Source organism: Ranitomeya imitator, chromosome 4 (assembly GCF_032444005.1).
Source record: "Ranitomeya imitator isolate aRanImi1 chromosome 4, aRanImi1.pri, whole genome shotgun sequence".
In the NCBI taxonomy this organism is placed as follows: Eukaryota; Metazoa; Chordata; class Amphibia; order Anura; family Dendrobatidae; genus Ranitomeya; species Ranitomeya imitator.
In genome coordinates this window covers 370147979-370169250 of record NC_091285.1, presented here as the reverse complement: position 1 = coordinate 370169250, position 21272 = coordinate 370147979, and the positions used below count along the sequence as shown (strand labels likewise).

Here is a 21272-nt window from a genome sequence, read left to right as displayed (position 1 = left end):
AAATGCAGGTGAAATATTCACAAAAAATGCAGGAAATCCTCAGTAGATCCACAGGTAAAACGCAGCACGTTTTACCTGTGGATTTTGCAAAAACGGTGCGGAAAAATCCACACACGAATCCTCAACGTGTACACATAGCCTCATAGTCTTACATTGAGCGCTTGGGACATAGCTTCTAACTTCTGGCCAGTCAGAAGCTGCGCTCACAAGTTTGAGCAGTGGACTGCAGCAGTGACACAAAATAGTGAATACGCCGGAGGATGAGTAAATGACCAGGGCAGGGGACTTGCACTTAAAACACCACTTCAACGGTGGAAAATAAAACCCTGCTAGAGTTATGCTGTAATAATTTAATAATAATTAGGGTTGAGCGAAACGGGTCGTTCATTTTCAAAAGTCGCCGACTTTTGGCAAAGTCGGGTTTCATGAAACCCGATCCGACCCCTGTGTGGGGTCGGCCATGCGGTACGCGACTTTCGCGCCAAAGTCGCGTTTCAATGACGCGAAAAGCGCCATTTTTCAGCCAATGAAGGTAAACGCAGAGTGTGGGCAGCGTGATGACATAGGTCCTGGTCCCCACCATCTTAGAGAAGGGCATTGCAGTGATTGGCTTGCTGTCTGCGGCGTCACAGGGGCTATAAAGGGGCGTTCCCGCCGACCGCCATGTTACTGCTGCTGATCTGAGCTTAGGGAGAGGTTGCTGCCGCTTCGTCAGAAGCAGGGATAGCGTTAGGCAGGGTCCATTAACCACCAAACCGCTTGTGCTGTAGCGATTTCCACTGCCCAACACCACCTTCGGTGTGCAGGGACAGTGGAAGCTACATTTTTTTTTTTTTCCCTCAGCGCTGTAGCTCATTGGGCTGCCCTAGAAGGCTCCCTGATAGCTGCATTGCTGTGTGTACGCCGCTGTGCAACCAACTGCTTTTTTCAAAGCACAAATCCTCTTGTTCCTTCCTTTCTGCACAGCTATCTTTTTGGTTTGTACACACTTTTTATTTAATTTGTGCATCAGTCCACTCCTTATTGCTGCCTGCCATACCTGGCTGAGATTACTGCAGGGAGATAGTAATTGAAGGACACTCCCTGTTTTTTTTTTTTTTTTTTGTGGGAGATTAAGATTGACATTTCTGCTAGAGTGCCATCCCTGTCTGTGTCATCTCTCACTCAGTGGGCCATAGAAAGCTTATTTATTTTTTTGCTTGATTTGGGTTATAAAATCTACCTGAAAAAATCACTACATCAATCAGTGGGAGAAAAATATTGGCCTCAGGGCTTGTGTGCCACTCCTGACTCCTGTGTGCATCATCACTCACTCAGTGGGCCATAGAAAGCCTATTTATTTTTTTGCTTGATTTTGGTTCTAAAATCTACCTGAAAAAATCAATAAATCAATCAGTGGGAGATTAATATTGGCCTTTGGGCTTGTGTGCCAGTCCTAAGCGTGCCATCTCTCTCTCTCAGATAGTGGGCCATAGAAAGCCTATTTATTATTTTTTTTTTTTAATGGGTTTATAAATTTTCCCTGGAACAAAAAAAAAAAGTGGGAGATAAATATTGGCCTCTGGGCTTGTGTGCCACTCCTGACTCCTGTGTGCGTCATCTCTCACTCAGTGGGCCATAGAAAGCCTTTTTTTGTTTTATTTGTTTTCTAAATTCTCCCTGAAAAAATCATTTTATTTTCTTTGGTTTCTAAATTCTTCCTGAAAAAATCATTTTATTCTATTTTTTTTTTCCTAAAGTCTCCCTGAAAAAAAAAACAAACAAAAACAAATCAGTGGGAGATTAATATTGCCCTTTCTGCTTGTGTGCCAGTCTTGACTCCTGGGTGTGCCATCTCTCTCTTTCTCTCTCCAATTGTGGGCCATAGAAAGCCTATTATTTTTTTAGCTTGATTTGGGTTCCAAAATCTACCTGAAAAAATCACTACATCAATCAGTGGGAGATAAATATTGGCCTCTGGGCTTGTGTGCCACTCCTGACTCCTGTGTGCGTCATCTCTCACTCAGTGGGCCATAGAAAGCCTTTTTTTGTTTTATTTCTTTTCTAAATTCTCCCTGAAAAAATCATTTTATTTTCTTTGGTTTCTAAATTCTTCCTGAAAAAATCATTTTATTCTATTTTTTTTCCTAAAGTCTCCCTGAAAAAAAAAACAAACAAAAAACAAATTAGTGGGAGATTAATATTGCCCTTTCTGCTTGTGTGCCAGTCTTGACTCCTGGGTGTGCCATCTCTCTCTCTCTCTCCAATTGTGGGCCATAGAAAGCCTATTATTTTTTTTAGCTTGATTTGGGTTCCAAAATCTACCTGAAAAAATCACTACATCAATCAGTGGGAGATAAATATTGGCCTCTGGGCTTGTGTGCCACTCCTGACTCCTGTGTGCGTCATCTCTCACTCAGTGGGCCATAGAAAGCCTTTTTTTGTTTTATTTGTTTTCTAAATTCTCCCTGAAAAAATCATTTTATTTTATTTGGTTTCTAAATTCTTCCTGAAAAAATCATTTTATTCTATTATTTTTTTTTCCTAAAGTCTCCCTCAAAAAAAAAAAAAAAATCAAATCAGTGGGAGATTAATATTTACATTTGTGCTTCAGTGACAGTCCTGCGTGTGTGGCATCTCTCTCATTTGTTGCCACCAACAACAGAGTGTGTAACATTGTGCCTGATTTTCGTTGTGGTCTCACTCACCTGTAAAGGGGTAGCTAAATCATACTGAAGTTATAGCTCACCGTGTAATTTGTGTGACAGCAACAAATACTGTTAGTTTGTTTACGTTTTTAAAACAATGAGGAAGTATGGTGGAAGAGGTCGTGGCCGGGGGCGTTCATTGTCAGCTGGTAATGAGGGTAGTGGTAGTGGTGGAGCATCAGCTGGTCGTGGGAAAAAAAATATTGCACCTAAGTCTGGAGCTGTGGAGCCAGGTTCGTTGTCTGGCTACACAAGGCCTCGAACGCTCCCTTTTCTGGGAGTAGGAAAACCGCTTTTAAAGCCGGAGCAGCAAGAGCAAGTTTTGGCTTATCTTGCTGACTCAGCCTCTAGCTCTTTTGCCTCCTCTCGTGAAACTGGTAAATGTCAAAGCAGCGCGTCGTTAGTGGATGTTCACGGTCAGGGACAAGTCGCTTCCTTGTCCTCTTCAGCAAAAACAACAACAGAGAAGAATGCAGCAGGCGACACAACGGGTTACTCCATGGAGCTCTTTACACATACCGTCCCTGGCTTAGAAAGTGAAGCAGTTAACAGTCCATGCCCATTACAAGTTGAATCTGACATGGAGTGCACTGATGCACAGCCACAGCCAGACTACTATGCTGGTCCTTTGACTCAGACCACAACATTGCCCTCGCAGGGTGCTGATCAAGAATCAGACCCTGATGAGACTATGTTGCCCCATCACGAACGCTATACCACCGACCGACATGGTGACACAGACGAAGTTGCACACGAGCTACAAGAAGAGGTAATAGATGACCCAGTTCTTGACCCCGATTGGCAGCCATTGGGGGAACAGGGTGCAGGCGGCAGCAGTTCTGAAGCGGAGGAGGAGGGGCCGCAGCAGGCATCAACATCGCAACAGGTTCCATCTGCCGGGCCCGTATCTTGCCCAAAACGCGTGGCAAAGCCAAAACCTGTTGGAGGACAGCGTGGCCATCCGGTTAAAGCTCAGTCTGCAATGCCTGAAAAGGTATCCGATGCTAGAAAGAGTGCAGTCTGGCATTTTTTTAAACAACATCCAATTGATCAGCGCAAAGTCATCTGTCAAAAATGTTCAACTACCTTAAGCAGAGGACAGAATCTGAAAAGTCTCAATACAAGTTGCATGCATAGACATTTAACCACCATGCATTTGCAAGCCTGGACTAACTACCAAACGTCCCTTAAGGTTGTAGCACCCTCGGCCAATGAAGCTAGTCAGCAACGCAACATCCCTTCCGGCAGTGTAGGGCCACCATTTTCCGCACCACCTGCAGTATCTGTGCAGGTTTCTTTGCCAGGCCAAAGCAGTCAGGGTCAGGGAATCACCAGTTTCGTAGTAGGAAACACTGCATCTAGGGCACCGGTGGCAACAATACCATCTCCCACCGTCTCTCAGTCTGCCATGTCCACCGGCACCCCCGCTAGTTCCACGATCTCCAGCTCTCCAGTCCAGCTCACCCTACATGAGACTATGGTTAGAAAAAGGAAGTACTTAGCCTCGCATCCGCGTACACAGGGTTTGAACGCACACATAGCTAGACTAATCTCGTTAGAGATGATGCCCTACCGGTTAGTTGAAAGCAAAGCTTTCAAAGCCCTGATGGACTACGCTGTACCACGCTACGAGCTACCCAGTCGACACTTTTTTTCCAGAAAAGCCATCCCAGCCCTCCACCAGCATGTTAAAGAGCGCATCGTCCATGCACTCAGGCAATCTGTGAGCACAAAGGTGCACCTGACAACAGATGCATGGACCAGTAGGCATGGCCAGGGACGTTACGTGTCCATCACGGCACACTGGGTAAATGTGGTGGATGCAGGGTCCACAGGGGACAGCAAGTTTGGGACAGTTCTGCCTAGCCCACGGTCTAGGAAACAATTGGCTGTAGCCGTTCGCACCCCATCCTCCACCTCTTCGTCCTCCTGCAGAAGCGAGAGCTCGTCCACAGACCGCAGTCGCACAACCACTCCATCCGCAGCTGCCACTGTTGCACACCAGGTCTCCCATTATGGGGCAGCTACTGGCAAACGTCAGCAGGCTGTATTGGCTATGAAGTGTTTGGGCGACAACAGACACACCGCGGAAGTTCTGTCCGAGTTCTTGCAGAAAGAAACGCAGTCGTGGCTGGGCACTGTAGATCTTGAGGCAGGCAAGGTAGTGAGTGATAACGGAAGGAATTTCATGGCTGCCATCTCCCTTTCCCAACTGAAACACATTCCTTGCCTGGCTCACACCTTAAACCTGGTGGTGCAGTGCTTCCTGAAAAGTTATCCGGGGTTATCCGACCTGCTCCTCAAAGTGCGTGGACTTTGCTCACATATCCGCCGTTCGCCCGTACACTCCAGCCGTATGCAGACCTATCAGCGTTCTTTGAACCTTCCCCAGCATCGCCTAATCATAGACGTTGCAACAAGGTGGAACTCAACACTGCACATGCTTCAGAGACTGTGTGAACAGAGGCGGGCTGTTATGTTTTTGTGGGAGGATACACATACACGGGCAGGCAGTAGGATGGCAGACATGGAGTTGTCAGGTGTGCAGTGGTCGAAGATTCAAGACATGTGCCAAGTCCTTCAGTGTTTTGAGGAATGCACACGGCTAGTTAGTGCAGACAACGCCATAATAAGCATGAGCATCCCCCTAATGCGTCTGCTGATGCAAAGTTTGACGCACATAAAGGATCAGGCGTCTGCAGCTGAGGAAGAGGAAAGCCTTGATGACAGTCAGCCATTGTCTGGCCAGGGCAGTGTACAGGACGAGGTAGCGGGCGAAGAGGAGGAGGAGGACGAGGAGGATGATGGGGATGATTATATTTTTAATGAGGAAGCTTTTCTGGGGCCACTGGAAATTGGTGGCGCGGCAAGGCCGGGTTCTGTTTTTTTGAGGGACACAAGTGACGTGGATTTGCCTGAAACTGCCCCTCAACCAAGCACAACCGCAGATTTGAGAACTGGAACTTTGGCCCACATGGCGGATTATGCCTTACGTATCCTCAAAAGGGACACACGCATAACTAAAATGATGAATGATGACGATTACTGGTTGGCCTGCCTCCTTGATCCTCGCTATAAAGGCAAATTGCAAAATATAATGCCACATGAGAACTTGGAACTAATATTAGCAACCAAACAATCAACTCTTGTTGACCGTTTGCTTCTGGCATTCCCTGCACACAGCGCCCGTGATCGTTCTCACACGAGCTGCAGGGGCCAGCAGACCAGAGGAGTTAGAGGGGCAGAAATCAGAAGTGGCGTTGGCCAGAGGGGTTTTCTGACCAGGTTGTGGAGTGATTTTGCTATGACCGCAGACAGGACAGATACTGCAGCATCAATTCAAAGTGACAGGAGACAACATTTGTCCAGTATGGTTACAAACTATTTTTCATCCCTTATTGATGTTCTCCCTCAACCGTCATTCCCATTTGATTACTGGGCATCAAAATTAGACACCTGGCCAGAATTGGCAGAATATGCATTGCAGGAGCTTGCTTGCCCGGCAGCTAGTGTCCTATCAGAAAGAGTATTCAGTGCTGCAGGTTCAATACTAACAGAAAAAAGGACTCGTCTGGCTACCCAAAATGTAGATGATCTAACCTTCATTAAAATGAACCACAACTGGATTTCAAAATCTTTTGCCCCACCTTGCCCGGCTGACACCTAGCTTTTCTATGAAAAGGTCTTGCCTGTGGACTATTCTGAATGCCTTTTCCAATCTCGTAATTTTCTGCACCTGATTGTCCAGCATACGACATGTTTACACCTCACTAAATGGCCAAACTCCCCACACGGGGCCGTGGTATCGACACTTGGCGACAGCACCCGTGAGAGTGCAGTTTGTCTGAAGAGGTGGGTGAGCCCGCTTTTGGTCGACGGCACTGCCACTGGGTCCCTCCTAGTACAATAAAGTGTCTCTGGCGGTGGTGGTGCGCACCCAACGTCAGACACACCGTTGTAATATGAGGGGCCCTGGGCCTGTACCGCCAGCCACAAGACAGTTTCCCCCCACCCCAGCTCAAACAGTGCTCTACCACTTGCAAAATTATCTCACAGCTCCACCAATGTTTAGTCTATGCGCTGACATCCTTCAATGCCTGCCACTGACAATACCATTGTATTGACATTTTTGTTATGTTAGGCCTTCGATGCCTGTCTGTGGTCACTCCTTCCACTAGGCCTCCACTGACCACACCACTGCTGCCCGTGTACCCCTGTAACCAATTTAAAATTGCCTACAGCCATGGGTTATTATTTTAGGCCTTCGATGCCTGTCTGCGGTCACTCCTTCCACTAGGCCTCCACTGACCACACCACTGCTGCCCGTGTACCCCTGGAACCAATTTAAAATTGCCTACAGCCATGTGTTATTATTTTAGGCCTTCGATGCCTGTCTGCGGTCACTCCTTCCACTAGGCCTCCACTGACCACACCACTGCTGCCCGTGTACCCCTGGAACCAACATCAGAAAATATAAAAATAAGTATTTTGCTTATAAAAAAGAAAATACTGGAGAGATATCAAATGCAGACATTTTAACATTAAAAACAAACACATACAACAAAAATCTGGTACAGTACTAAAAATGGCCACCAGCTACAATAACTTTCTCCTGCAAGTAGTTAACTGAAAGGTTTTTTCAATTTTAAACACAGATATGGCATCCACCGAGTGTTGTCCTGTCGCGTCTTCTTTATATTATTGCCAAGAAGATGCAAAACAATGAAAATAATAAAATCATTATTTTCCAAAAAAATAGAGTAAGTCAAAACCACATTGCAAATAAACATTCATTACAAATAAAGAAGCAGGGCGCGTCCGAGGGTGAGTATATACCTAATAAGAATATAATCACCCTCGGACGCGCCCTGCTTCTTTCCGACAGCCTTCCTTCCTAAGAATCAGCCCTTCCGTGGTGTAGAGAGAGGGTTTGTTACACTCCAAGGTGTTCCCCAGGTTGCCTTTCCTGAGCTTCGATCTTCCGGCTCTCGTTTAGTAGTTGTTGGAAACTACGCTGCATTAGGCCTACAAATTGGGTATGGGGTGTAGAGAGATGGTGTGTTACACTCCAAGGTGTTCCCCAGGTTTCCTCTCCATTGCTTCGATCTTCCGGCTCTCGTTTAGTAGTTGTTGGAAACTACGCTGCATTAGGCCTACAAATTGGGTATGGGGTGTAGAGAGATGGTGTGTTACACTCCAAGGTGTTCCCCAGGTTTCCTCTCCATTGCTTCGATCTTCCGGCTCTCGTTTAGTAGTTGTTGGAAACTACGCTGCATTGGGCCTACAAATTGGGTATGGGGTGTAGAGAGATGGTGTGTTCCACTCCAAGGTGTTCTCCAGGTTGCCTTTCCTGAGCTTCGATCTTCCGGCTCTCGTTTAGTAGTTGTTGGAAACTACGCTGCATTAGGCCTACAAATTGGGTATGGGGTGTAGAGAGATGGTGTGTTCCACTGTAGAGAGATGGTGTGTTCCACTCCAAGGTGTTCCCCAGGTTTCCTCGCCAATGCTTCGATCATCATGCTCTCGTTTAGTAGTTGTTGGAAACTACGCTGCATTAGGCCTACAAATTGGGTATGGGGTGTAGAGAGATGGTGTGTTACACTCCAAGGTGTTCCCCAGGTTTCCTCTCCATTGCTTCGATCTTCCGGCTCTCGTTTAGTAGTTGTTGGAAACTACGCTGCATTAGGCCTACAAATTGGGTATGGGGTGTAGAGAGATGGTGTGTTACACTCCAAGGTGTTCCCCAGGTTTCCTCTCCATTGCTTCGATCTTCCGGCTCTCGTTTAGTAGTTGTTGGAAACTACGCTGCATTAGGCCTACAAATTGGGTATGGGGTGTAGAGAGATGGTGTATTACACTCCAAGGTGTTCCCCAGGTTTCCTCTCCATTGCTTCGATCTTCCGGCTCTCGTTTAGTAGTTGTTGGAAACTACGCTGCATTAGGCCTACAAATTGGGTATGGGGTGTAGAGAGATGGTGTGTTACACTCCAAGGTGTTCCCCAGGTTTCCTCTCCATTGCTTCGATCTTCCGGCTCTCGTTTAGTAGTTGTTGGAAACTACGCTGCATTAGGCCTACAAATTGGGTATGGGGTGTAGAGAGATGGTGTGTTACACTCCAAGGTGTTCCCCAGGTTTCCTCTCCATTGCTTCGATCTTCCGGCTCTCGTTTAGTAGTTGTTGGAAACTACGCTGCATTAGGTCTACAAATTGGGTATGGGGTGTAGAGAGATGGTGTGTTACACTCCAAGGTGTTCCCCAGGTTTCCTCTCCATTGCTTCGATCTTCCGGCTCTCGTTTAGTAGTTGTTGGAAACTACGCTGCATTAGGCCTACAAATTGGGTATGGGGTGTAGAGAGATGGTGTGTTCCACTGTAGATAGATGGTGTGTTCCACTCCAAGGTGTTCCCCAGGTTTCCTCGCCAATGCTTCGATCATCATGCTCTCGTTTAGTAGTTGTTGGAAACTACGCTGCATTAGACCTACAAATTGGGTATGGGGTGTAGAGCAGGGGTCCCCAACTCCAGTCCTCAAGGCCCACCAACATGTCATGTTTTCAGGATTTCCTTAGTCTTGCCCAGGTAATAATTGCATCACCTGTGCAATGCAAAGGAAATCCTGAAAACATGACCTGTTGGTGGGCCTTGAGGACTGGAGTTGGGGACCCCTGGTGTAGAGAGATGGTGTGTTCCACTCCAAGGTGTTCTCCAGGTTGCCTTTCCTGAACTTCTATCTTCAGGCTCTCATTAAATTGTGGTTAAACGGAACAACTGCATTTGGCGTACTAGTTGGTTTGGGGCCTACTATCGGTGTCTGCCGCTCCTTGCTGTTCTCCTGGTTTCCTGTCCTGAAATTCCGTTTTCAGGCGCTCGTTAAGTAGTTGTTAATGTTAGACTGCATTTGGCCTACTAGTTGGGTTGGGGCCTACTATCGGTGTCTGCCACTCCTTGCTGTTCTCCTCCACTGAACAAAGCTGTGCCGCCTGTTTACTACTGTTGCCAATTTTGAACTGCATTTCAACTACTTACTGATTTGGGCCTACTCTCTGTGTCAGCCTCTCATTCCAGTTGTCCTCCACTGCAATGCCCCCTGATTAGTCCTGTGTTACCAATTTTGAACTGCATTTAGCCCACTTTATTCTTTGGGCCTATATCTGTGTTTCCTCCTCATCCTGCCCATTGCCCAGCCAGTGATAGATGAGTCTGCTGGTACATTGACCCATAACGCAACATTTCCCGTGCACGCTACACTGCAAGATTGTGACCCTGCTGAAAGTCAGGTCCCCCTTCCCGCATACCATACCACCTTACACGGGGACAAACAGGAAGGTGCAGATGAAAGTGCAGGTTCCTTCATCAGGTGGGGGGAGGAATACTAGTTGGCGACGTCACTGGCACAGGGCCTCTCATGGTACGCAAAAGTGTTGCTGCCGGTGGGAGGCGCCCCCGCCGTGCAAACACACCGCTGTACTTTGAGGGGCCCTGTGCCAGTGCCAATGCCAACGAGTGGGCCCCCCCTGCTTGCTCAGGTTCACAGCACTTGCAAAGTTGAAATACTTACCTCTCCCTGCTCCACTGCCGTGACGTGGTCCAGATTTCCTGGGCCCACTAATTACTTGAACCAGCCCTACCCACCACAACTTTAGCCAAATGACCCCCAATTTCAAATGCCTTCCAATTATTATAAGGTAAATTACGCTTGACAAGCTTCATTAAGAAGAATGGATGGTTTTGACATTAAAATGGGCACAGGTGTTTTCCTGGCCCCCACTCACTGCCGACTATGCTGCCCCATTGACTTGCATTGGGTTTCGTGTTTCGGTCCATCCTGACTTTACGTCATAATCGGCCGATTTCACTCGACCCGACTTTTGAGATAGTCGGGTTTCGCGAAACCCGGCTCGACTCTAAAAAGGTCAAGGTCGCTCAACTCTAATAATAATCAATTTAATACTATAAAGTTGATAAAGGCTTGGAATAAATGTCTGCAGTCACTTTATATGACTGCAGACTGCCAAATCATGACAGGGAGCTGCGGGCCCATCATACTGTGTATAAGGGAGCTGCAGGCCCATCATACTGTGTATAAGGGAGCTGCGGGCCCATCATACTGTGTATAAGGGAGCTGCGGGCTCATCATACTGTGTATAAGGGAGCTGCGGGCCCATCATACTGTGTATAAGGGATCTGCGGGCTCATCATACTGTGTATAAGGGAGCTCCGGGCTCATCATACTGTGTATAAGGGAGCTGCAGGCTCATTATACTGTGTATAAGGGAGCTGCGGGCCCATCATACTGTGTATAAGGGAGCTGCGGGCTCATCATACTATGATAAGGGAGCTGCGGGCCCATCATACAGTGTATAAGGGAGCTGTGGGCTCATCATACTGTGTATAAGGGGGCTGCGGGCCCATCATACTGTGTATGAGGGAGCTGTGGGCCCATCATACTGTGATAAGGGAGCTGTGGGCCCATCATACTGTGTATATGGGAGCTGCGGGCTCATCATACTGTGTATAAGGGAGCTGCGGGCTCATCATACGGTGTATAAGGGAGCTGCGGCCCATCATACTCTGATAAGGGAGCTGCGGGCCCATCATACTGTGTATAAGGGAGCTGCAGGCTCATCATACTGTGATAAGAGAGCTGCGGGCCCATCATACTGTGTATAAAGGAGCTGCTGGCCCATCATACTGTGATAAGGGAGCTGCGGGCTCATCATACTGTGTATAAGGAAGCTGTGGACCCACCATACTGTGTATAGGGAACTGTGAAGGCATATTTTGCATATGGGAGCTGTTGGCCCATTACACTGTATATAGGGGAGCTCTGCGGGGCATTATACTTTCTATAGTGGAGCTCTGTCAGCATTATACTGTGTAAAGGGAGCAGTGAGAACATCATACGGTGTATCGAGGAGTTATAGAATTATCATACTGTGCATAGGGGAGCTGTGGGGGCCTTGTACACTGTGTTCCAAATTATTATGCAAATTGGATTTAAGTGTCATAAAGATTTAATTGTTTTGTTTTTCAAATAAACTCATGGATGGCATTGTGTCTCAGGGCTCAATAGATAATTGAAATCATTCTTAAACACATGTGATAATTAGTTTTCCAGGTGATTCTAATTAAAGGAAAACTACTTAAAAATGATGTTCCACATTATTAAGCAGGCCACAGGTTTCAATTAATATGGGAACTAAAAAGGATCTCTCTGCTGCTGAAAAGCATTAAATAGTGCATTGCCTTGGACAAGGTATGAAAACATTAGATATTCCACGAAAACGTAAGAGTGGTCACCATACTGTGAAGAGATTTGTGACTGAAACAGATCACAGACAGAGTTCATGCAGATAAAGGCATAATGAGGTAGGTTTCTGCCAGACAAATTCATGAGATTAAGAGAGCAGCTGCCAAAATACCATTACAAAGCAGCAAACAGTTATTTGAAGCTGCTGGTGCCTCTGGAGTCCCTTGAACCTCAAGGTGTAGGATCCTTCAAAGGCTTGCTGTGGTGCATAAACCTAATATTCAGCCACCCTTAAACAGCGTTCAGAAGCAGAAATGTTTAAAGTGGGTCCAGACATACATGAACACTAATTTCCAAATAGTCGTGTTTAAAGATGAGGGTCAAGCAACCCAGGATGGTCCAGATGAATAGAGTAGTGGATGGTTGGTGGATTGCCACCATGTCCCAACAAGGCTGCGACGTCAGCAAGGAGGTGGAGGATTCACATTTTGGGCCAGAATCATGGGGAAACAGCTGATAGGACGCTTTAAGGTTCCTGAAGGTGTGAAAATGACCTCTGCAAAGTATTTAGAGTTTCTGACTGACAACTTTCTTCCATGGTCTAAAAAGCAGAAACGTGCCTTCAGGAGCAAAATCATCTTCATGCATGACAATGCCGCATCTCATGCTGCAAATAATACCTCTGAGTCATTAGCTGCTATGGGCATAAAAGGAGATAAATTCATGGCGTGGACACCATCTTTCCCTGACCTCAACCGTATAGAGAACCTTTGGAGTATCATCAAGCAAAAGATCTATGAGGGTGGGAGGCAATTCCCATCAGAACAGCAGCTCTGGGAGACTATTCTGACTTCATGCAAAGAAATACAAGCAGAAACTCTCCAAAAACTCACAAGTTCAATGGATGCAAGAATTGTGAAGGTGATATCAAAGAAGGGGTCCTATGTTAACATGTAACTTGGCCTGTTACGAGGTTTTGGAGTTAAATAGCTGTTTTGTTCAGTGAATGTGACCTCCTAATGCTGCAAATTCCACAAATGAGCATTTTCAGTTCTTTAAAACATATCAAATGTATAGAAATTCTACTGTGCCTAATAATTTGGAACAGTGCATTTTGAGTTTTTATTTATTTTGGAGATTATACTGTTATCATTGGGAGGTTTCTTCAATAAAATATGATGTATAATCTAATGGGTGATGACTTTTATTAGACTGACTGTCATTTGCACTGACCATTTAGGAAAATCTGAGAAAAATATCATTTGCATAATAATTTGGAACACAGTTGTACTGTGTATATGGAAGCTTTGAGCTCACCATACTGTGTATAATGGAGCAGTACATGAGGGAACTTAGGGGACATTATTAAAGGGAACCTGTCACCTGAATTTGGCGGGACTGGTTTTGGGTCATATGGGCGGAGTTTTCGGGTGTTTTTTCACCCTTTCCTTACCCGCTGGCTGCATGCTGGCCGCAGTATTGGATTGAAGTAAGGAAAGGGTGAATCAAACACCCGAAAACTCCGCCCATATGACCCAAAACCGATCCCGCCAAATTCAGGTGACAGGTTCCCTTTAACCTTTCAGGAGACCAAAGATTTTTCTGTGTGGCATATTATCTACATGTTTCGAAATCATCGGACTTCTTCCTAAGGGCAAACCACACTTACCTGTCTCATAGAATCTTTATTTGGTTATCATCATCATCATCTGCAAATTTAACCCATCTCTTTCCACTATTGGTTTCATTGTTTTTTACCCATTGGTCTGCAGTGGTTGACACTCTGAGCTACATCAGTCCTTGAGCATCACACAACCTAATCAGGTGAGCACATTCTCGCACCTTGTTATCCTCCATCACCGGATAAGACCCTATTGTGCTCTAACTGCTTTTCTAGCCACCTGTATATAACACTGTTGGAAAAAATCTCACGTGTTTATAGACTGGAAATGTCACCCAGATACGGGTAAAGAAACCCTCACTCGTTTCATGGAGTGCTAAATATTACTTTAACCCCTTAGTGAGCATTCTAAAAATTTAAAATCTGACCAATGACACTTTATGAGGCAATAACTCTGGAACGTTTTAGCGCATCTCATTGATTTTGAGACTGTTGTTTTCATGACACATTGCATTTTATGATAATGGTACAATTAGGATCAGTATGTATTGCTTTTTTTGTAAAAACATCAGAAATTTGACAAAAAATTCTAAAAATTTGCAATTTTCAAACTTTGAATGATTATTCCTTTAATCCAGTTACAAGACACAAAATAGTTAATATACAGTATAACATTTACCCCATATCTGCTTTACATCAGCACCATCTGTAAAAAGTTTTGTTATTCTGTTAGGATGTTAGTAGCTTTAAAATTGTTGTAGTCATTTTTCTATTTTTCAAACAAGTTTACAAAACATATTTTTTTTAGATAAAATTCAGTTTTGAAGTGACTTTGGGGGACCTACACATTTGAACACCCCCAAAACTGACATCATTTTGAAAACCGCACCCCTTAAGGTATTCAAAGCTGCTGTCCTGTTGCTTTTTAACCCTTCAGATGCTTTTCAGGAATTAATGCAAAGTGGAATGACAGGAAAGACAAATATTATTTTTACCACCTAAATGTCGGTAACTTCTGAACAAGCCACTATAGCCGACAGACTGTAAGGCCATTATTTGGCAAACATTAGGACCACACAATTGTAATCTCAGGGTGCCGATGGGCTAAAGCAGAAGCCCGCACACTCTGTTAACCATCCAGATGCCGTACTCACTAATGACAGCAGCATCTAAGAGGTTAAACAGACAGTATTGGTGCCAGCACCACTGACTGATGCAGCAGGGTGTCTGCTATAGTGTACAATGGACAGCTGCTGCATTTTCTACCAATGGGGGAGGCTGTTTTCTTATTTCTCAGGTCAGTTAAAAGATGCTTTGTGGTCGCTGAAGTAATATTGTTGGGGGTCTGCACCCACCATTATCACAGTGTTGCTTCCTTTTTTTTTTTTTTTTACTATTTCTAGGATTGCTCATTTATTGACTTCTAGGGGAATGTGCATTCCACTTGGATCCCACCAGCAAACTGGCAATTGCTGTGCATATATTCAGGCTTTCGTTACTTCTTTTAACTGCTTCTGGGTTTGGAAACCATGAGGCAATTAAAATAAAGAAGTAAGATGTTCTTTCTTCAGGTGGGTTCATTTTGAAGTGGTCCATTCTTTACAGTAGAAAAAATTGGAAAAAGATGACTCTAGTGGAACACCTGCAAAGGACAACGGAAATACTTGTTCTCCCTGTAGGATTTTAGCCTGGGATCTAAAGTCTGATTTATTTTTTAAATTTTTTCCTAATTTTTGTAAATTGGGTAAATTGTTAAAATTTAGTTTTTAATTAAAATAATTTCAAGACCCTCAATTATAAAAGACCAGTCTATGGTCAATGTCTGTCTAGAGGGTGGATACAACTACAGTAATTACATAGTAGCATAGTAACATAGTAATTAAGGTTGAAGGAAGACTTTAAATCCATCTAGTTTAACCAATAGCCTAAAATGTTGATCCACAGGAAGACAAAAAAAACCATGCGGCAGACACCAAGCTCCACATTGGAGAAAAAAATTCCTTCCCGACTCCACATACGACAATCAAACTAGTTTCCTGGATCAACGCCTTATGAAGGAATCTAGTTTACAGGGTGGGCCATGTATATGGATACACCTAAATAAACTGGAAATGGTTGGTAATATCAACTTCCTGTTTGTGGCACATTAGTATATGGGAGAGGGAAAACTTTTCAATATGGGTGGTGACCATGGTGGCCATTTTGAAGTCTGATATTTTGGATCCAATTTTATTTTTTCCAATGGGAAGAGGGTCATGTGACACATCAAACTTATTGAGAATTTCACAAGAAAAACAAGGTGTGTGTGTTTCTATTAGTGGCCTGTGGAGCTCTACTTTGTACTTTCGATAAGTGGCCTATGGAGATATGCTTTGTACTTTCTGTTAGTAGCCTGTGGAGGTCTGCTTTGTACTTTCTATAAGTGGGCAATGGAATATTGCTTTGTACTTTTTATAAGTGCACATGGAAAGAACCAGCTACAGGAATAAAAAGTATCAGAGTATTAAGAGCGCCGTTTGTGCTCGAAATGCGTCCAGCGACTACATGGTAGTTTCCATCCAAATGATGTAATTTTTCGCTTGTCAGCAGTTTTCCAAATTTTAATATGTTTAAATAAATTTTTGATACTTTTAATTCCTGGAGCTGGATTTTTCTTTCCATGTGCACAAGTTTCAACGTCAGACAGAGATGTTTTTTCCTTGCTTGGACATTATGTGGACTACAGACGAATGTTTCTATTAGGTGAGCTGAAAAGTTTTTCTGTTTTTCTACTTTTTATAAGTGGCATGTAGAGGTCTGCTTTAAACTTTCTATTAGTGGCCTATTGAGGATTGCCTTGTAATTTCTATAAGTGGCCTGTGGAGTCAAAGAATGAATTGTATTTTTGAAACTTTTTTAAAAAATATACTTTGTTAACATAGCATGTCATTTATTCATGGTTGCTAACTCTGAACTGTCTCTTAACACCTAACTCTGTTTATGACATAAGGAGACCATATTCCTTTAAATTATTTTACACTCCAGGCTTTATCTGTTGTGTACTTGTAGAGTAAGTCAGTAAATCAATTTATATAGAACTTGGTCATTAACCATTTCAATTATACAATGAGTTTATTATTCAGTTTATTTAGTAACTTGCTTCCTTAAAGGTTTTAGGGCCCAGGTAAAATAGATAAATTGTGAGGTCAAACAGGTGTCTCAAGCACTTAACTGTGAACTGCCTTGACCCCTTTTTATGTTACCAACAGGTCATCTGAATAGTTTCCAGGGATCAGTTTTCATGCAGGTTGTATATCAACTTTTATTCTGCTGAGATACAGTTTGGAAGTTGTAATGCTAACATTGCTGGAATAGCTTTGCTATAGCTGACTAATGGCATCATGTCAAGGTTATATATACCCAATGTGATCATTGCCTTTTAAGCTATTATCTCAAGTGGGTCAGAAAATGAAGTCAGTTGATTTAGTAGATGCTACAAACTTTTATCCTATCATGATGTGGCTACAGTCCCTGCTCATTGTATGCAGTTTAAGAAGATAGAACGTTTGAAATAAAATATAACCACAAATTACAGTGCATGATTTGTAGTAAAACAATAAGTTGCACATATAATATAGAAATGTGTTCTTTTTAAAGGATATGTACTTTTTAATTCAATGTGTGATAAAAAAAAAATCTACTTAAAATTATTTTTTATGTTCAATGTGTTTTTGTAATGTTTTTTTTTCTTTGAGTATTTGATATTACTATATAAAAAATGAGAACTGTTGTAATTTTCATACAAGCCTCTAGGCCCTATTACTAGGCTTACACTGTCTGTTCTGTACAAAAGACTTTACAGCAGTATTATCATCACAGACAGGATTACAAAAAAAAGTAAACAACATAGGAATCACCATTCACTATGGGTAATGGTCATATATCACTTCCTTCTTCTCCCTTCTCAAGGACTTTTGTCCAGATTAGAGCATGTTCATTATATACTTTCATACAATTTCGTTGGGTCAGAGACTGTTACTTACTGCTAATGTCCATGTGTCCAACAAGAAGTAGGAGTCTTATGCCTAGTGACGAGTATGAAAATTGCATGATTTAGGGCTCTTTCAGATGTCTGTGATAATCGATGTTGGATCGCAGTGCACAGACTGGCAGCACAGACTATCACGCTCGGGTCAGGAAATGCATTGCCAGTCTGTGCATTGTGATCCGATATTGGATTGACTATCATAGACATCTGAAATGCCGTTAGTTTTTATACTGATATCGCAGATTTAAAAAAAGTATTTAAAACCTGATAGAAATAATAGGTTATTTCTACAGATGGGCGAACCACCCGAACAGTAAAGTTCGGCGTCCATACTGTTTGGGCACGGACACCAAACATAGACTTCACCAGGAAGTCCTTGTTACTGTTTAGGCTCGGCCCCCGAACACCGGATGTTTGTCGCCCTGTCATATGCATGACAGCGCAGCAAATTCTGTTTCTGATCGGTGGTAAAATCATCACTGACGGTCAGACAGCTGCAGTTACCACGCTGTCAAATGACAGCGTGAGCCTGCAGCTATGATTGGAGGTACAAAGTTTGCCTCCAGCCACTTGTGTTGGCTGATAGGACTACTGCTCCCATCAGCTGATGCCTGCTGCCGCTAATACCAGCGAGAGCAGGAGAAGCTGATGTGAGTATTCATCAGCCTGCGCCCGCATTGAAAATAAATAATTTTTTTGAAAATGGCTTAGGGTCCTCTGTACATTTGATAACCAGGCAGGCAAAACTCATGACTGGGGGCTGCAACCCTCAGCTGTCAGCTTCAGCAAGGCTGGTTATCAAAAATAATGGAGTCCCCACTCTGATTTTTTTAAATTATTTAAATCAGTAATATTAAAAATTTGTGTGCCCTCCCAATTTTGACAACCAGCTAAGCTAAAGCAGACAGCTGCATGAGGACTGGTATTCTCAGGCTGGTAAGATTTGCCAATTCTGGTGCATTGCCTGGCTCTTCCCACTTGCCCTGTAGCAGTTGCAAGTGGGGTTCATATTTGTGGGGTTGATGTTACCTTTGTATTTATCTTGGTATGTCATTCTCCACAGGGAGACATGTTACCCCTCATATCTTTTAAGAATACAGTCATTTATATTATATATTATATATTATATAATATTATATATTACCACCGATCGACCAAACCGCTGCATGACCATCTCTACCCTCACCTACTGTATTCTCACCCATCCCTTGTAGATTGTGAGCCCTCGCGGGCAGGGTCCTCATTCCTCCTGTACCAGTTATGACTTGTATTGTTTAAGATTATTGTACTTGTTTTCATTATGTATACCCCTCCTCACATGTAAAGCGCCATGGAATAAATGGCGCTATAACAATAAATAATAATAATAATAATAATAATAATAATATTATGTGAACAGTATGGTCGAAAAGCCTTTGTCATTGTTATTCTATTAATTTATTTTACAGTGTCTGATTTTGATTTAATCCTAACAGAAGAATGTGCCCTACATATGTGTGCATAACCAACAAATCAATATCCAACAGGGTAAACAGATGGGATCTAGAAGCATCAATGGCAGCTTTATTGCTTTTTAATTGGGAATTGAGCCAGGCGGATATGTAACTTGTGCTTTCTTTGATTTTCTTCCAGAATTTTTTTTTCTTTTAGAAGAATCAAACTTGCCATAAGATTAAAACTTCCTTGTATTAACCTTACTTTTTCATTTCCTTCCTTTAGTTTAACAGCAATGCTCACGATGTCAGCTGTTTCCATCATCTTGTTCAAGCCAACGTTAGAAATAAGAAGGTTCTTAAAGAAGCTGTCAATAACATCACTGCCAAAGGAACCACAGACTACAAGCAAGGTTTCAAATTTGCTTTTGATCAACTTCGTAATGTAAGTCTCTAATACAATAACAGTCATACTGTATATCCCACATACTAAATATGATTGTAGTATGTATTAAAAATAAATACCTTTAAGATTTTTTGTCACATGGAAAGGTAAACATACTTTGTGAACTACAGTTCTAAAAATCAGCACAATTCACATATAAAAATACTCATAGCACAGGCATTTGTTTGTGTTGAGTATGGTGGAAATATATTTGAATAAGATCGCCGTTCCTAATGTGACCTAATATAATAGTGTTGAAGCTTTGACCTGTTCTGCAAACCAAATTTTCAAAGGGGTTAAATGATTTGCCCAAAAGAGGGAAATGCTTAAAGCGTAACCGTCGTCTTAATTCTTATTGAATAATAATGTAGAGCAAGCGATATTAATAATCTACCAAATATGCCTTATAAATTAAATCTGAAAGAAAACCTTTCAGAACCCTTCTAGAAGATGTCCCCAATGTTATTACTGAGGCAAATCCGTATTCAGTTCCACACACACTGAATATAGCCTCAAGGGTGGGGGTGGAGCCTACGCAGTGTACACGCGCCTGGCTAGATCCAATGAAATACATGTCAGTGCATCAGCAGGTTACCTCAGTCACACAATGCACAATATCTGTCAGCTGTTAGTTATCAGCATACAGCTCCTCACCCTGTCAGCTGATTGTCCTGTGTGCTCAGTGACATTGGCACTTCTCAGTGTATAGCACACAGACATACAGGACAAAGCAGAAGGAGCTCAGTAACATTGGCGGTTCCACTCAATGTTTACCACACTGCTTCTTCTACCCTGTCGGCTGTTACCTTTGTGCTCAGTGACATCGGCACTTCTCAGTGTATAGCACACAGACACACAGGACAAAGCAGAAGGAGCTCAGTAACATTGGCAGTTCCACTCAATGTTTACCACACTGCTTCTTCTACCCTGTCGGCTGTTACCTTTGTGCTCAGTGACATCGGCACTTCTCAGTGTATAGCACACAGACATACAGGACAAAGCAGAAGGAGCTCAGTAACATTGGCAGTTCCACTCAATGTTTACCACACTGCTTCTTCTGCCATGTCGGCTGTTACATCTGTGCTCTGTGACATCGGCACTTCTCAGTGTATAGCACACAGGCACACAGGACAAAGCAGAAGGAGCTCAGTAACATTGGCAGTTCCACTCAATGTTTACCACACGGCTTCTTCTACCCTGTCGGCTGTTACCTTTGTGCTCAGTGACATCGGCACTTCTCAGTGTATAGCACACAGACACACAGGACAAAGCAGAAGGAGCTCAGTAACATTGGCAGTTCCACACAATGTTTACCACACTGCTTCTTCTGCCCTGTTGGCTGTTACCTCTGTGCTCAGTGACATCAGCAGCTCTCAGTGTTCTGTCAGCTGCTGGCTCCTGTGCTGCCAGTGAGTGATGAAAATCATAAGTGCCTCAAGACAATAACACTGAAAAATGCCGATGTTTCGGGCATGCATGAACTAGCTGACAGAGCAGAAGGAGCTGTGTGGTAAACATTGAGAGGGAAGTTGCTTGTGCCGACAACCAAGAGCTGACAGAGCTTGTGCCCTGTGCCGAAAACTGAGGTAGACTGCTGATGCACTGACACAGTGTGAGGGATTCAGCCTGAAGCGTGCACACTGTGCAGGCTCTGTCCCCACCCTTAAGAGCTGTATCCAGTGTGTGTGAAACCGAATATGGATTTGCATCAGAAACAGCAAGGGGACATCTTCTAGAAGGTTTTTGAAAAGTTTTCTTTTATATTCTATTTATAAAGTATATTTAAATGATTATTGAAATTGCTTGCTCT

General features: G+C 43.5%; 1 protein-coding gene across 4 annotated transcripts in view; it reads left to right on the top strand.

Moving 5' to 3' along the window:
• The window catches only part of CACNA2D1 (calcium voltage-gated channel auxiliary subunit alpha2delta 1), a 1366870-nt gene that overhangs the window by 1007793 nt on the left and 337805 nt on the right, over nucleotides 1-21272 (top strand). For all 4 annotated transcript variants that reach the window (XM_069765154.1, XM_069765155.1, XM_069765153.1 and 1 more), the window contains exon 11: nucleotides 19304-19462. In XM_069765154.1, the coding sequence (XP_069621255.1) occupies nucleotides 19304-19462 (159 nt within the window). The remainder of the gene's footprint in view (nucleotides 1-19303; nucleotides 19463-21272) is intronic.